The 16,093-nt window shown below is 35.9% G+C and overlaps 3 protein-coding genes and 1 long non-coding RNA gene across 5 annotated transcripts; 3 read left to right on the forward strand and 1 right to left on the reverse strand.

The window, feature by feature from the left end:
* The first annotated feature begins 854 nt into the window (after positions 1–854).
* Positions 855–5,564, forward strand: LOC147546409 (putative linoleate 9S-lipoxygenase 5). 2 transcript variants are annotated; one of them, XM_086634001.1, is made up of 9 exons: positions 855–1,698; positions 2,041–2,330; positions 2,446–2,686; positions 2,774–3,109; positions 3,468–3,553; positions 3,644–3,751; positions 3,850–4,166; positions 4,270–4,536; positions 4,624–5,564. In XM_086634001.1, exons 2-9 carry the CDS (start codon positions 2,049–2,051, stop codon positions 5,393–5,395), a joined length of 2,409 nt encoding a protein of 802 aa, XP_086490127.1. In that variant the 5' UTR covers positions 855–1,698; positions 2,041–2,048; the 3' UTR covers positions 5,396–5,564. The 2 variants fall into 2 exon arrangements, with proteins under 2 accessions (XP_086490127.1, XP_086490126.1); XM_086634000.1 differs by having other exon boundaries at positions 1,162–1,487.
* Positions 5,565–6,578: 1,014 nt separating this feature from the next.
* Positions 6,579–9,894, forward strand: LOC147546410 (uncharacterized). Its single transcript, XR_015223263.1, has 4 exons — positions 6,579–6,731; positions 7,548–7,689; positions 8,778–9,057; positions 9,646–9,894. It is a non-coding gene; the product is annotated as an uncharacterized LOC147546410 (long non-coding RNA).
* Positions 7,007–8,780, reverse strand: LOC147546411 (Papain family cysteine protease). The gene is made up of 4 exons (XM_086633686.1): positions 8,167–8,780; positions 7,942–8,061; positions 7,557–7,800; positions 7,007–7,471 (listed from the first exon to the last, which is right to left on the reverse strand). The coding sequence occupies exons 1-4, from the start codon at positions 8,686–8,688 to the stop codon at positions 7,197–7,199; spliced, it is 1,161 nt and encodes a 386-aa protein (XP_086489812.1). The 5' UTR covers positions 8,689–8,780; the 3' UTR covers positions 7,007–7,196.
* A 3,264-nt stretch (positions 9,895–13,158) lies between the features above and the next one.
* LOC147546412 (protein NUCLEAR FUSION DEFECTIVE 4-like) lies at positions 13,159–15,430 on the forward strand. The gene has a single exon (XM_086633685.1). The coding sequence runs from the start codon at positions 13,366–13,368 to the stop codon at positions 15,181–15,183; it is 1,818 nt and encodes a 605-aa protein (XP_086489811.1). The 5' UTR covers positions 13,159–13,365; the 3' UTR covers positions 15,184–15,430.
* The last annotated feature ends 663 nt before the right edge of the window (positions 15,431–16,093 follow it).

Genomic DNA, 16,093 nt, shown 5'->3' on the forward strand with positions numbered 1-16,093 from the left:
ATAAATCGACTACGATCTACGTTAGTCGTAACCAGACATTGATACATCGAGACGATGTGTAAGCACGATAACTGCCGAAATACTACTGAGCCTAAAGTCGGACCAGTTAAATGGCCTATAGCCTGAAGAATTAAATGGGCTAAAATATAGTACATAAACTACTTTTTATAAACCCAAGTTTAATATTTCTGGATTTGCACTTATATAGGATCGAACCTGGGACCTCTGCATTGGAGAGTATATGTACTGACCAACAGGGCGAGAGTGATTTATTAAATGAGTCCCCTCCCATTAGATTGATACCAGTCAAGATCACGAGCTAAAGGCGACTTTGACATTTGTGAGAGAGCTCTTAAAACTTCCCTTCAACTTTTGTGTTTGAATGGGTAGAAAGGAAATCCCTGTGCACTTCAATATGGGCTATAACAAAGGAAACCGAACTCTATAGGCACTTCTAATTATTGAATCGGATACAGGCCACCCAATACACTTGAAAAATACATGGAACAAATCTAGGACCAACTGGCTATTTTAGCCCCATATACTACTCTATTAAGTTTGAAAATATATTCAAATATTTTATGAAGAAGACTTTTTTTTTTCTGTTGAGAAATGAAAAGACATTGACAAATTCTACAAATTCAGCCCATACACACAACAAGTCAAATATTTTATTTATGCAAAAAAAAAGTCAAATATTTTATTGTACTTCATTTATTATACTGTCGATGTTAGTATAAAATACCACACCTAGACCACAACCAAGTAATTTATTAGTTAGGTACGGATTGACTTGTCACCATTAACTACGTCAACCATTTCTATTATCCCCATCGATTTAACAAAGGGTACGTATATATAAACTGTAAGTGGTCTATTTATTTGTGTCTTTTGAAGAGGTAACCCGCCCTTTTCAACAAAAAAAAAGAGAAAAAAAAAAGAGGTAACTAGCCCTTGTAGTAATAGAATTTACAATTTGTTTATATTTGTAAGATCCATGATAATTAGTATGGGGATGAACATGACAACAGAACTATGGTCAACTCTTTCTTTGTACATGTGATTGGTTAGTTTCTTTAATGATTTATCGTGATTTAATTAAGGGTTAACAGTAATTAGTTTCTTTAATTATTTATTGTTAAAATTAAATAAACACATGAAACAGTCTCAATCTTACATTATTTAAGAATCAAAGTTTTAGCTAAATTCCTCAACTTCTTGGCTATTTGGTTTGGAGAGAAGATTAATCGGAGTGTAATAGAATCGGAGTATGGCGATGTTTGATAAGTGTTTCGGATTGAACGATGAGAAAGATGAACACTTATTAAGTGAAACAAAGATAATAAACATAAAAGGGAAAGTAGAGCTAATGAAGAAGAATGCTATGGAGTATACTGATCTTGGTGCTTCTGTCATTGATCGTCTTTTTGAGGTCTTCGGCAAACGTGTCTCTTTGCAGCTTATCAGTGCCGATCACGGCGACCCCGGTCTCTCTCTCTCCCTCCCTCTTTCAAACTGAAAATAATGTTTCTGTTTCTCTTACGATTATTTTTCACTTTGTAGTTTTACGATCAAGAGTGATAGTTTACCCTGCCACTATCCCAGCTGAATTCCCACCCAAGTATAAGGGCAGACAGGACTTACAGAGAGAAAGTACAACTTCCTATCTCTGAATCCTGTCCTGCCACATACTCACAGGTTGGGCCGAGTCCCATTTTCCTTCCTCAATCTCTTTTTTATTTTTAATTTGTCTTATTTCTTCCTCCTGTCCTCTGTACCACCTTCAACTAGAGTCACCACCAGGGGTGGTCGGTCGGCTTCCTGTTAGCCTATCTCTCTTCACAATACAAGATTAGCCAAATGTGGGACTATTTTAGCCTTTTAGGCACTCTTATATTATATGGGTTTTAGCCCAAGTGGAGTAGCCGTACGTATTCAGTTTGTTTATGTCAAATTTAAAACCAATAGTCGGAGCAAAATTCTTGTAACACTTCGTTTTGAAGGACTTTCTAATAAAATCTTGCACTTTGAATGATATAGGTAATGAAATGAGAGGAAAATTGGGAAAAGAAGCCTACTTAGAGGAATGGGTCAAGAAGATATCGTCGGCCAAAGCAGGGTCATCTGAGTTCGGGGTAACGCTCGAGTGGGATGAATCGTTTGGGTTCCCGGGGGCATTTTTAATAAAGAACCATCACCACAATGAGTTCTTCCTCAAGACGCTCACTCTTTATGACGTTCCAGGATTCGGTTCCGTTCACTTTATTTGCGATTCTTGGGTCTACCCCGCCTATCGTTACAACTACAATCGCGTTTTCTTTACTAACAAGGTAAACATCTACGATTTCAACAAAGAATTTATTATAATTGTTGTCTTTTTCGTTTCAATGTTATTGAAATTGAAATTTGAGCAACTAAGATTGAAATTCATGAGTGTTGTTGCAGAGCTACCCAACATGTCAAACACCAATACCTCTTCGAAAATATAGGGAAGATGAGCTTAAAAACCTCAGAGGAGATGGAAAAGGAGAGCTCAAGGAGTGGGACAGAGTCTATGATTATGCATTATACAACGATTTAGGAGAGCCGGACAAAGGCCCCAACTTTTCTCGCCCGACTCTAGGGAACTCAACTGAATTACCTTACCCACGGAGAGGAAGAACAGGTCGTAAACCAACAAAAACAGGTCCTGCTTTATGTTTCATCTACTCTTTGATCAATCATTTATATATATTGTTTTCGGGTTTTAACTAGTATTTTTTGGTATGAACAGATCCTTCTTGTGAGAGCAGATTGTTCCTTTTGAATTTAGACAATTATGTTCCAAGAGATGAAAAATTTAACTTCTTGAAGAAGTCAGATTTTGTAGCAAACTCTATAAAGACTTTAGCTCAACTCTTCCTCCCTGGAATCAAAGGAATGTGTGATAGAACACCAAATGAATTCGACACTTTCGAAGACGTTCTAAACCTCTATAAAGGGGGAGTTAATCTTTCTCCTGGAAAGATATTACATACAATTCGAGACGCCATTCCTTTTCGGAGTCTAAGAGAAGTTTTTCGTACCAACGAAAAAGTCTTGCAACTTCCCCTCCCTTGTGTCATAAAAGGTAGTTTGATGTTTATTTGAATCGAATGGACTTATGGTGTATGTCTTTCTTCAATTTCAGATATGAAATTCGATTAGAGATCTGGATTGACAGGAGTCAGATTTCATAATGTTATTTTTTTTTAAATTTGACCGTGCATCTGACTCGTCTGAATGACTGACTCGGGCGGCAGATTTTGGGTCTTTTAGAGTCAGATTTATGTTTGAACCAGACAACTTAGATTCAGAAACAAATCTGACTCAGAAAACTCAGGTTCAGACAAGTCAGATTGTCAGACTCACGCAGATCAGATCCGGTTAATAGAAAAACACCACCATATAGAGTAATAACTTATTCTTTTTATCTTTTCTATCTTTAGAGAACGAGTTTGGTTGGCGTACTGATGAAGAATTTGGTCGAGAAATGCTTGCAGGACTTAACCCAGTTGTTATCCGCCTTCTCCAAGTATAGATACAAACTTAAATTAAAATGCTTTTCGATTTCAAGATTGGAATATTGAAATGGTTTTCTTGTTTCTATCTCAATAATTTGCAGGAGTTTCCACCAGTTAGCAAGCTTGATCCTGAACAATATGGAGATCATACAAGTTCAATAACCAAAGAACACATCGAAAAGAACCTAAGCGGCCTAACAGTAGAAGAGGTACTAATACCACTATTAGTAGGCTTTCTCATACACCCACCTACTGAGCTACTCAGATCGGACCGTAAAAGCTGAAAATTTGAAGTTTATTCTTGCAGGCACTTAACACCAATAAGCTATTTATATTAGACCATCACGATACAATAATGCCGTTCTTGAACCGAATAAATGCTACGCCGACAAAGACTTATGCTGCAAGAACAGTCCTTTTATTGCAAAAGGATGGGACTTTGAAGCCATTAGCTATTGAGTTGAGTTTGGTGCACCCGGATGGAGAGAAGTATGGTGCAGTCAATAAGGTTTATACACCGCCCAAAGAAGAACAACAACACGAAATTGAAGGCTCAATATGGCAGCTTGCTAAAGCTTATGCTGCCGTGAACGACTCTGGTGTTCATCAAGTTATCAGTCATTGGTAGGGTTCTGTAACTACGATTCATCTATTCAGACAAGTCAGACACACGAGAATCAGATAAATATTTGAGTGTTAATAACACTAACTGTTTTCTGTGCTGTAGGTTGAACACCCATGCAGCGATCGAGCCTTTCATAATTGCTACTAATAGACAATTGAGTGTTATTCACCCAATTTTCAAACTTCTACAACCTCATTATCGAGATACGATGAATATAAACGCTATAGCCCGTCAGATTCTCATTAGTTTAGATGGTGGACTCGAAAGAACTCTATTCCAAGGGAAGTTTTCCATGGAAATGTCTGCTGTTATCTATAAAACTCAGTGGACTTTCCCAGAACAAGCCCTCCCTGAAGATCTCATTAAGAGGTAATTAGCCAAAACCAAAAATTTCGGTTGTGCATTGTCAATAAACTCATTCTTGTCACTAATTTTTTGATATTTCGGTTGATTCAGAGGAATTGCAGTTCCAGACCCAACACAAGAACATGGGTTGAGACTACTAATTGAAGACTACCCGTTCGCAGTGGACGGGCTTGAGATTTGGTCGGCTATAAAGAAATGGGTTCACGACTATTGTTCATTCTACTACCCAACCGACGATCTAATCCGACAAGACTCAGAGATACAATCATGGTGGGAAGAGGTTCGAACCGAAGGCCATTGTGATAAGAAAGATGAACCATGGTGGCCCAAGATGGAAACATTATCAGACCTAACTCAAACTTGCACCACTATTATATGGGTAGCCTCAGCACTTCATGCTGCAGTTAACTTTGGACAATATCCTTATGCTGGTTACATTCCTAATAGGCCTACTAAGAGCCGACGGTTTATGCCCGAGCCCGGAACGAAAGAGTATACTGAGCTTGAGACGAACCCTGAGTTAGCTTTCTTGAAAACAATCACTAGTCAACTAGACACACTTTTTGTAGTTTCACTGATTGAGGGTTTCTCTAGATATTCGGCCGATGAAGTTTATCTAGGACAAAGAGATTATCCAGAGGATTGGACATCAGATAAAGAAGCAATTGATGCATTTAAAGAATTTGGTAAGACATTGGTGGAGATTGAAGAAAGAATAATAGATTTGAATCAACAAGGAAACTTGAGGAATAGATTTGGGCCAGTGAATATGCCATATACAATGTTGATTCCAAATACTGCTGATCTTAGCAAACTTGGTGGGCTTACAGGTAAAGGAATTCCTAATAGTGTTTCCATATAGTAAATAAAAAACCTCTGTTTTTCTGATTATGAAGTCAGTATTTGCTTTTGTGTGAAATTGATTTTACTTGTTATTGTTTTCTCTTTATCTTATTGTAAGTGTATTCTTGGGTTTGGTATTGTTTTCTCTTTATCTTATTGTTAATGAAAACAAATAATTTTTTCAGAAATATACTTTTGTTAAAGGGGTTTTTCTTCACAGGTTTGGTTGCCGGGTGTTCAATGAGTTTGTGGTCATCTAACTCAAAACCAATTGGTAATGGATGGAGATAACCTTAAGACATTCCTTCTCCTATGTGAGACTATTCTCGCACGCCCTCCTCACGTGTGATGTTTTCTGAGCTTAACATATTTTTTTTTTGTGAGATGTGGAACACGTGTGGTATCTAAACGTATCACGTTTGAACCTAGCTCTTATATCATGTTAAGCTTGCGGTCATTTCAACAAAAAAAAAAAAGCTTGTGGTCATCTAAACTCAAAATCAATTGGTAATAGGTGCATAGGCTCCACCCATTATATTTTAGGTGGCTAGATAGCAGCCCTTCTCTAACGTGGAACTAGGAAAATGTGAGGAGAAATCTTCTAACAATTGGAAGGCTTGATTTTAGCCCCTCCAACCACCACCATGCCACCTCCATCCTGACCACCACTACTCTACCTCCACTGTGACCACCACTATGCCACCACCATATTATTCGCCTTCTGACCACACTGCACTACCTCCATTCTGACCACCACCATAGTTTTTATCCCCTCTCTCCTTAGATCAAAGCTTATGTTAGAATTGGAAGAACAAAAGCTTCAGATCAAAGCTTATGTTAAACTGGAGGTCGAGGGAGAAAGAAAATGATGATGACAATGGTGGCGGTGGTGAGAGAAAGGAGAAAAGAGAAAAATATTGGAAATAAAATCGGTTGAAGGTATCTGGAAATGGTAGACCCTATCGGTTGACTTAATCCGATGAGAAAGAAAGAGGATCGGAGATGGACATAGGTTTTTTTTTTTTGTTGAGATGATGAACATAGGAAAATGTATTTTTCAAATACAAGGTAAAAAAAGAATTAAGATTGACTAACGAAGGCCAGCGGAACTTGGTCTCAGGGGCCAAACTAAAACATTGTACCAATAGAGGCCCAAAATTTTCTGTTCGTCACAAATTGGGGGCTAAATTGGTATTTATCCCATCTCAAATTCGCGGGAAATGAGTGCGGGGAAGAACTATTGGGGATTCGTGATGTTGAGATAAAAGAACTGATCGATTAGGGCTAGGGCAAAGAAGCGCGGGAAAACCCTAATCAGTTTCCTCTGTTCAGATGTGGTTTCTCTTTCGCCCCTGGTACGTACTCTATTCAGTAATTAGGGTTTCCTTTTACTTCTATTTGATTTCTTCAACCTGTATATTCCCTTCAGATTAGTTCAATTTCTTGTGTGTTTTGTATTTGTTCAGACGAAATTCAATCTGTTTTTAGAATGAGAATACAAGTAAGAAACCAAGTACTTCAAGAAACCCTAGAATTTAGGCATCCAAAATTCCCAAGAAAAATGAGTATAGTTTCAAAGAGCTGAAACACTTGTTGAAGTTTCCATCTTTATAGTATGAACATACAAACATTTGATTGAACACCCATGTAGATTCATTCATATAAACTTGCTATTTCATTTGATTGAGTGCTATTATCAAATGAACATTTTAATCTTGCAGAGGAAGAGAGAAAACCTAGAAGAGAAACTAACAGGAGTTGGAACTTAGATATCATCCCTAAAAGTTGGGTTGGCACTTACATGGGTAGAAGTGAAATTCTCAAATGGTTGTTGCAGTAACAACTGAAGAGACCATTGTATTCATCCCACACATGCCATGGCCTCTGCATAGTTTATAGTAACCTTGTTCTCCCCATTTCTCACCCCATGAGTTCTTTATGATCCAATAAGGTTTATACCCAAGTCTTAGAATTGAAAATCCTTTGTCACCATAACCCACTAACAGAACTCCATGATTTATCCACTTCTTTCCACATATTAGTGGGCAAGAAACTCCACCTATGTAAGTTTGCATAAACACTGCATTTAATCCCACTGCATTTCAAATCATCAAATCATGTTAGTTATTTGATTTTCATACCTAATAAATAGTAGCAATTTGGTTTTGCAGAACTCTTACCAGCAAGAGGGCCATGGTGGACTAAATGTGCAGCTATTTGATTTTCATCAAGAGGGATATTGGTGAAATTCACAACCCTAACAGCAACCTTCTCTGGATTGAATTTGCATTCTCCCCGCTTTCCTGCATAAGGGTATGATTTTTCCTCTTCTAATCCTCCAGCTTCCATTAAATAATTATATGCATTTGTCATTAGCCCACCATTACATCCATTATCACATGATTTCTTGTCCTTCAAATCACACTTCACAAAACACAAAAAAGAAAAGAAGACAAATTTTTAAGTATTCATCAAGTTCAAATTTAGGATCTAAATAAGTAAGACCCAAGATTTAATTTTTGAATCTATTTTATAAAAAAGAGATTAAAGAGATCAGTAATTAACCTTGTTGTCACAATCTACTAATTGTTGTTCACTTAGATTAATAAGCTTCCCTGTTGCTATGAAATTAGCTCCTTCAACAGCTCCTGTAGTACTAAAAGCCCAACATGACCCACAAGTTCCCTTCATCAAATTCAATAAAACAAACACCAAAATCAAACTCCTCTTCTCAAAATTTTGTCTACCCATCATGAATCATGATATCAGAGAGATTTACAATTCATTTACCTGCATCTTGACACCAGTAACAGCTCCTTTCTCTCTCCAATCAAACCTTGAAGGCAAACCATCAACTTCCAAGGTGTTTGCTGTTGAAGAAACTTCATTAAATGGTACTTGAGAAGAAGACCCACTACCACCATGGTTTAGACCAGTGAATAACTTTTCAAATTCATCTTCAGAAAGATCAGAAAAAGGTGTAACTCCATGTTTAGCAGTAGGATCTAAAGCTTGATGTTCAGCAGCTCTGATCATGTTTTTAGCGAAAATCTTCAAACGATGAATATACTCTTCTCTGGTTGAGTATTCTTTACTATAAGTTTTGATGAACATCTGGAAATTCTTCTCTGTATCACCACCCAGAATTCCATTCTGTATAAATTTTCTGTTAGTGCTCTGGTTTTCTGTAACTTGATAAATTCTTGGGTCTTCTTCTTCTTCTAATACTGCATCACTATGATGATGAGTAACTGCAATTGCGCAGGTCAGTAGTATTGTAAAACCCACTGTAAAGATTAGAACTTTTTCCATCTCTCTTCTTCTTCTTCTTCTCAGTTTGGATTTTATTAAGAGAGTTTTATGGTTTTTTGGTGCCTGAAACTGAAATTTTTGATTAGCAGGAAGGAAGCAAACGATGGGAAAGGTGGCTTGCATGCAATAGTAGCTATCTAAAGTGAGAAGCACGTGGAGAACAAATGAGGTTGTACGTGTTGTTTCTACAACACCCGACTGTTGAAATACCCGTCACCACACCCGGGTCCGACAAAGTTGTGGGGTGCCCGCACCCGAATGCTGATCCCACCCGAACCAAGAGAATTAAGTGGGGCGGGCTTGGGTTTGGGCTCAGCTGTGGGAATTTACATTAACGAGACTTGTGATATTTTGGTTGAATGAATTGTTGTGATTTATCAATTTTTTAAATTTTTGATGAATTTTGTTAGTAAATCAAAAAAAGATAGATACGAGAAAAAATTATGAGAAACGAAAATAAGTTGATAAACATAACATCGAAGAGATATAAGATATCGAAGAAATAAAAAGAAACAATAAGAACAAGGGTAGTTTTGTACTTTTAAGTACAAAAATGGGTATCTCTAATATCCAATTAAAAAAGGGGCATCCCTAATTGGACATTAGGGATAAGGGGTATCGCTAAATACCCCAAAAGAAATGCGGAAAACATTTCTTTCGTCAAAAAAAATTTAGCTAAAATATTAGTGTCCGTCTACGTTTGTCAAATACAAAGACAAAATGCAAAACATTTTTGCAAACTAATCTTTGAACAAAAACAAATTTGTTCAGAAATGTACAAATTTGTTTAGAAATGTACAAAATTGTTGAGAGCAAACTAAGATTTGTTCAAAAAATTTCATAAATATTTTTCACGTTGAGTTTGGGATAAAATTATACTTTTACAAAATAAGTTGTTTTTCAAATATTATTTCAAATTGAGTTTGGTTTCTATGATTCCCAAATTTTGGGCCTTAGAATCAAAGATTGAAAGGCACCCTTAAGATTGCAGCATAGCTACGTAGTAATTTGTCATTTACAAGCTACTACACTGTTTTTAAGAATTCATTGGAATTCTGATGTTTGTTATAGTAACATCTTTCTCAACTCTCTCAACAAATTAAAAAAAAAACATCTTTCTCAACAAATTTCTATAATCTTGTTTTAAAAACTGTTTAATACAAGTATACAACTATGCATTATTTATAGAAAATTATTATATATAAATATATTATGTCTTTGATTTTCTGCCTGCACATATTTAAATTGGGAGTTGCTCGTATTCCATTCCTGTCTTTTTAGTTGGACATACGTCTTTAGTTTTTGCTTAAAATACCTCCATTGTTTCGTATATAAATTGCTCTTGCCTCTTTATTTATACTTATAATTGGAAATTGTCCCATGAAAATCTACTAAATTACTCAATAAGGTGAAAAATTAGTTTGGGAAAACAAGAAATTGGTGCATTCCCCAACCTATAAAATAGATGAACCATAAATAAGAACTTAGACATGATAAGGGTCTTACAAAAAGTCCAACCAAACCTATCAAACTTTAGTGAAGAATATGAATGTCAAAAGTAGATGAAGAAGAAGAATATATGATAAGTATTGGACCATTATAAGATATACAATGATGCATATATTGAGAAAAACATTCTCTCGTTTATTATCAAGAAAAGTGTGGAATATCCTATACTTTTTTTAACTAGTGGAATATCTTATATTTTTTTTAAGTTGTTGAATATCCTATGATGATGGTGAAAAGTCATAAGTTAATGATGTCGTTGGTAATCAACTAATCCGTTGTTTTGAACATGTTATAGAAGACCATTAATTTGTATTTATGCCTTTTAATTTCATTTCGAAGAAAATAGGATGCACTTCTAAAAGATTGGATAGACGAATACAGATATATGCGTCAGCATAGTTAGATAAGGCTAGAAACAGTCAATGTCGAGTCACTTGCCAGCTAGAAGAATGCTCGATTAAACATGTGTTTAGAGAGATTAATCAACCTGCAGACTTCCTATCAAAGATACGACCAACTAGAAGGTATTTAGAAATGTTACTGACAAAACTAACAGAGGAACTTAAGAAGATCGTGAACGATGATAAAATGGGTGTAATTAGAGTTAGACAGTCTTAGTCTGGTTTTTGTTCTATTTCATTTACATCATTTGTTTATTTTTTTATTCAGTTTTTTGTTTAGGGTAGGGTCCCTTCAACCCGCTGATAATTTCAAATAAAAAAATAGTTAGATAAGGCGCTAGCTCTGAGTTAAGAAATTCATAGACATGTTCGGAAACAACGAATATGTTTTGAGAATTTCTAATCTTTGGTATGTACTAAAAAGTTCTTATGAAAAATAAAGACTACTCGGCCCATTTAAAATTAGTCAAAATAATCACCAAAGTGAGAGTTGTAAGTAGGAAAGGAAATATTGGTTAAATGTTTGTAGATGAGTAATGAATGCAGAATATTCATACCTTTATATATGCCAAACATGTAAATACAATGACATTAATGTCATGACTTGACATTCAAAATCAAAGTGCACAGACGGATCACCTTTGAATGGTGAGAATTTGGCTAACCTTTAGTGCCATGGAACCAAACCAGAGATCTTTAGCTTTGTGGGTGATGCATTATTTCCATACATTTTTAGAATAAAAATGAAATTACCACAATCAAATCTAAATCCTATAACAAGGTATTTCAAGGAGTTTGAAAAAAAATAAGAAGGTTGTCGGAAAATGACTTTTTAGACCACGCTTGTGACGATATGACATGATGTTCTTTGGATTTTAGTTCAATGATTGAACATAAATAATGGACTTCTTTAGATTAACATGTCACTATTGTTAATAATGTGATATTTACCCAAGAATTTTCTTACTTAGATTATTATCAAGATAGAATACTCAAGTCCTCCGACGACAACACGCAAGTAAGGATGAGCAGGCGTCTTACTGACTAGTAGTTTTTATGTTTTCGCAACCAGTTTCCAAGAATTTAGGGAATAATGACAATAAGCAATTGCCAATTAGTCGACTTTAATTTTCAAGTTTGAAGACTAATCTGATGAACTCAAGATTATAGGCACGGTTCTATTAGTGTTTGAGTGGGCGGTTATCGAGCTTATCATATCTATGATGTATCAAGTGTCAAATGTAACGACATACGTAGATCGTAGTCGACTTCCAAAAAAAAAAACTAACTACGAATTTCGCTCTTTTTAATTCAAACTCTTTGTTCGACATTGAAATCTTTAGATTCGTAGAAAAGAAGAGGATATTTTTCTCCCTAGGAAGCTAAAATTAAACTAGCATGCCCCATTCACTAGTGATAAGGTGTGGGAGAAGGAGAAGATAAGTAATTTAATAGACTGGGGCCATTAACTTTAACTAGTATGGGGCCTATCTTGTCTAAGGCTTTACTTTCTAAATTAACATGTACCAGAATACTGATACCAAAACTTAATGTCTATGGTTTTTTTGTCGCCTCGGATTCATATCAACAAAATGTATCAAGAAATACTATAAGGAGAAATAAAGCTTCCGCTCACACTTACGTTTTGACCAACGTGTCCTCCACTAATGATGTGAGATAATAACAATAGTTTTCTTCAGTTCAGACATTGAAATTTGGAAGACTATCTTCTCCTCTGACAACACGATACGAATGACTTTCAGTAAAATTGGAGGTTGGTTCTATTTGTCGGGTAGTCTTGGACCTCTCTCACCCTAAAAAAATAAAAATAAAAAAATAAACTAAGAAGGGTATTTCACACACTCTTTAAACTTACCACCATCTAGGGGTGGGAAAAAGATCCGGAAGACCGCTATCCGATCCGTTCGACCGAGATAAAAAGTGTCCATGGACACCCGATGGTCATAACGGTCAGTGTCCGACCGGCCCGAAAGAATTGGCGGACGGTCACGGTCAAAATTCTATGTCGAAGGACCGACCGCTGACCGACCGGTACGAGTGACCGAATAGGTTGACCGACTAAATTGTCCTCATTTTTAGAAGTTGACCGTTGAATTTTATAGACATATGAATATATGAGGATCGTTGGCTATAGTCATATAGTCCTCTGGAAGACCAAACATTAGTGCATGGCTTAATTATATCTTGTCAAATGATGATCAACTGTGTTTTTTCTTTTTTATATTTACTTTTGATTTCTTGGGCTAAACATCTTCATTTGTAAGTAATTTTTTTTGTGGTGATAAAAATAAAGTTCTAAATTAAGTAAATTTGTTGGAAAGTCCGGACCGAGACCGTCCGGTGTCCGACTGGACCGGTAAAATAAACGGTCTTGGACGGTCAATGGACAAAGAATTCTTGAGAGTGACCGTCCGAGTCCGCCCGAGTAAATAGGTGGTCGCCAACAGTTTATGTCCGAGTCGACCGGTTCGATGAAGTTAGAGTCCGATACCGACCGGTCCGGACCGATTCCCACCCCTACCACCATCACTTCCTACCACTCAAGTGGGATGATAACTCCAACAATATTGGTCAAGATCTCACCTTTTTCATAAAAGTAATCTACACCTATAGATTCCTAGTCAACTAATATATCTATATAAATCTATACAACCCACTGAAAATTAGATACCCACACTCAAACAAAAAAAAATCAAAAAACATAAACCAAACTTAATCTCTTGGTATTTGCTTTAGATAGATAAAAATGGTGGTATCAAATAACTCTGGTAGTGAAAATTTTCTGCACTTAGCATGGCAAATTTACAGAGGAAGATGGTTCATGGTATTTGCTTCATTCCTAATAATGGCAGCATCAGGAGCAACTTATATCTTTGGTATTTACTCATCTGACATAAAATCTAGTCTGGGTTATGATCAGACCACTTTAAATTTACTAAGTTTCTTTAAAGATTTAGGAGCAAATGTTGGAATTTTATCAGGTTTAATCAATGAAGTTTCACCACCTTGGGTAATTTTATCAATTGGATCTGCCATGAATTTTGCTGGTTATTTTATGATATGGTTATCAGTGACAAATCATATACAAAAACCACATATTTGGCAGATGTGTCTTTATATTTGTATTGGTGCTAATTCTCAAGCTTTTGCTAATACTGGTTCATTAGTAACTTGTGTTAAGAATTTCCCTGAAAGTCGAGGCGTCGTTATTGGTTTATTAAAAGGTTTTGTTGGATTAAGTGGTGCTATTATAACTCAACTTTATCATGCTTTTTATGGAGATGATTCTAAAGGTTTGATTCTTCTTGTTGCTGTTCTTCCTGCTGTTATTTCTGTTTTATCTGTTCATACTATTAGGATTATGAAAGTTATTCGACAAGCGAATGAACTCAAAGTTTTTTATAGGTTTCTTTATATTTCTCTTATTCTTGCTGGATTTTTAATGGTTATGATCATAATTCAGAAGACTATACCGGGTTTTTCGCGAGCTGAGTATTTCGGTAGTACCGCTGCTGTTCTTGTTATACTATTTTCTCCGATATTCGTTGCCGTCAAAGAAGATATTCAGCTCTTCAAGAACAAAAAATTAGATTCTTCACTAAGTACTAGTGATAATGAGATCATGAAAGTCAAAATCGAACTTCCGACTGTCCCAGTTCATGTATCAGAACCAGGACCAGAACCAACGTCCATACTTGGTTCTACTCAACTACCAACATCAAATTCTGAGATAAAGAAAAGATCTTGTTTTAGAACTATGTTCAAACCACCAAGTAGAGGTGAAGATTATACAATTTTACAAGCACTTTTTAGTATTGACATGCTAGTTCTATTCTTAGCTACAAGTTGTGGTGTTGGTGGAACATTAACAGCAATAGATAATCTCGGACAAATTGGTTCTTCGTTAGGTTATTCGAAACGAGGTATAAGTACATTTGTTTCACTAATAAGTATATGGAATTATCTAGGTCGCGTATTTTCAGGTTTCACTTCCGAAATTCTCTTACAAAAATATAGATTTCCTCGCCCTTTAATGCTTTCAGTTATCCTTTTAGTCTCTTGTGCGGGTCATCTTCTAATTGCCTTTGCCTTCCCGGGTTCTGTTTATATTGCTTCGGTTATAATCGGGTTCTGTTTCGGTGCTCAATGGCCTTTACTATTTGCAATAATATCGGAAATTTTTGGGCTTAAATACTATTCCACTTTGTATAATTTTGGTTCGATTGCTAGCCCGATTGGTTCTTATATCTTAAACGTGCGTGTTGCCGGATATCTTTATGATCAAGAGGCCCATAAACAAATGAAAGCTATGGACCTAAGTAGAGGAGAAGGCAAGGACTTGGTTTGCCATGGAGTTCATTGTTATAGACTTTCATTTATTATAATAACTGCAGCAACAATTTTTGGTGCTATGATTTCCTTGATTTTGGTTTGGAGGACAAGAGAATTTTATAAAGGTGATATATACAAGAAGTTTAGAGAAGCTTCAGAGGAGGTAGATACGCGTATTGATGGGATAAAAAATGGCGTCGAAAGTTCAAAAGTAAGAGAAGATGGGCAATAAACCACCGCAACTGCTACCGCCACCATGCCACCAACACCACCACTACAAGTCTACAACCACCACTACAACCACCCCAACCACCACTAGAAAGGAAATATTGTAGTGTGTTTTGATGTAAGAAGTAAAGTTTGAAGCATATATATTCCTTAGAAATTTGAACTTTTCCACTTTGGAAGCACCAAATATCTAATTGTATGTCACTCACTACTCACTAGTCATGGGAAATCTGAATTGCTTTAATCACAAACGCACCTGTTCTTTCAAGTTATTTTAGACAACTTCTTATATTTGACTTATTTTACGTCTGATTTAATAAACATAATAGAAGAGACTAATACAGCAATGACGTTACCTCGTACTTAAATAGGGATCAATCGCCCATAGAAAGTGAAAAAGTCCATCAAGATTGAAAAAAAAATATAGTCGAGTTTAAGATATCAACCGTTGATTTCTTGTAGGTCTCGAGTAGGTTTTGACTTAGAACCTCTTCTAACATTATTCCTTATTTAAATGTATCAAAAATTAACTCGAGAAAATTATTTAGACGAGTTCCAAGCACTTGTAACATCTTTACACAACTATTATATGATATTCAAAATGTTTTTGTTTTTCACTGCTAAGTGGTTTTATACTGCGGTAATCTTTTCTACTCATTTATGTCATTAAAGAAAAATAGTAGAGGAGTCGAAAATTTGAGCTGGCAATTTGATCGAAATATGAGGTGGACGGCCTAAGTTCACCCACAGAACCCAGACAGATAACTAGTAAACAAAATTGGGCCATCGACCAAAGTTTTGATCCTCCTCTTATCAGTTTTGTTAAGCAATCTATTATAATAAACCAGGACAGTCTGTTACTGGAGGGATAAGTCTGACTGTCTATTTTTACTGGGAGTTTGATAGAGATCACA

This window comes from Eschscholzia californica, unplaced genomic scaffold (genome assembly GCF_041429995.1).
Source record: "Eschscholzia californica isolate CP2 unplaced genomic scaffold, dmEscCali1.0.p SCAF_4, whole genome shotgun sequence".
Lineage (NCBI taxonomy): Eukaryota > Viridiplantae > Streptophyta > Magnoliopsida > Ranunculales > Papaveraceae > Eschscholzia > Eschscholzia californica.

What these genes read in the sequence shown, in the direction of transcription:
- LOC147546409 (XM_086634000.1), top strand. Translation starts at nt 1,271, where the DNA reads ATGGCGATGTTTGATAAGTGTTTCGGATTGAACGATGAGAAAGATGAA. An exon ending in GCGTTTTCTTTACTAACAAG is followed by an intron (nt 2,331 to 2,445) that starts GTAAACATCTAC and finishes GTGTTGTTGCAG; the next exon opens with AGCTACCCAACATGTCAAAC. An exon ending in CATCAAGTTATCAGTCATTG is followed by an intron (nt 4,167 to 4,269) that starts GTAGGGTTCTGT and finishes TCTGTGCTGTAG; the next exon opens with GTTGAACACCCATGCAGCGA.
- LOC147546411 (XM_086633686.1), bottom strand. Translation starts at nt 8,688, where the DNA reads ATGGAAAAAGTTCTAATCTTTACAGTGGGTTTTACAATACTACTGACC. An exon ending in TAGTAGATTGTGACAACAAG is followed by an intron (nt 7,801 to 7,941) that starts GTTAATTACTGA and finishes TGTTTTGTGAAG; the next exon opens with TGTGATTTGAAGGACAAGAA. An exon ending in CCACCATGGCCCTCTTGCTG is followed by an intron (nt 7,472 to 7,556) that starts GTAAGAGTTCTG and finishes TTTGAAATGCAG; the next exon opens with TGGGATTAAATGCAGTGTTT.
- LOC147546412 (XM_086633685.1), top strand. Translation starts at nt 13,366, where the DNA reads ATGGTGGTATCAAATAACTCTGGTAGTGAAAATTTTCTGCACTTAGCA.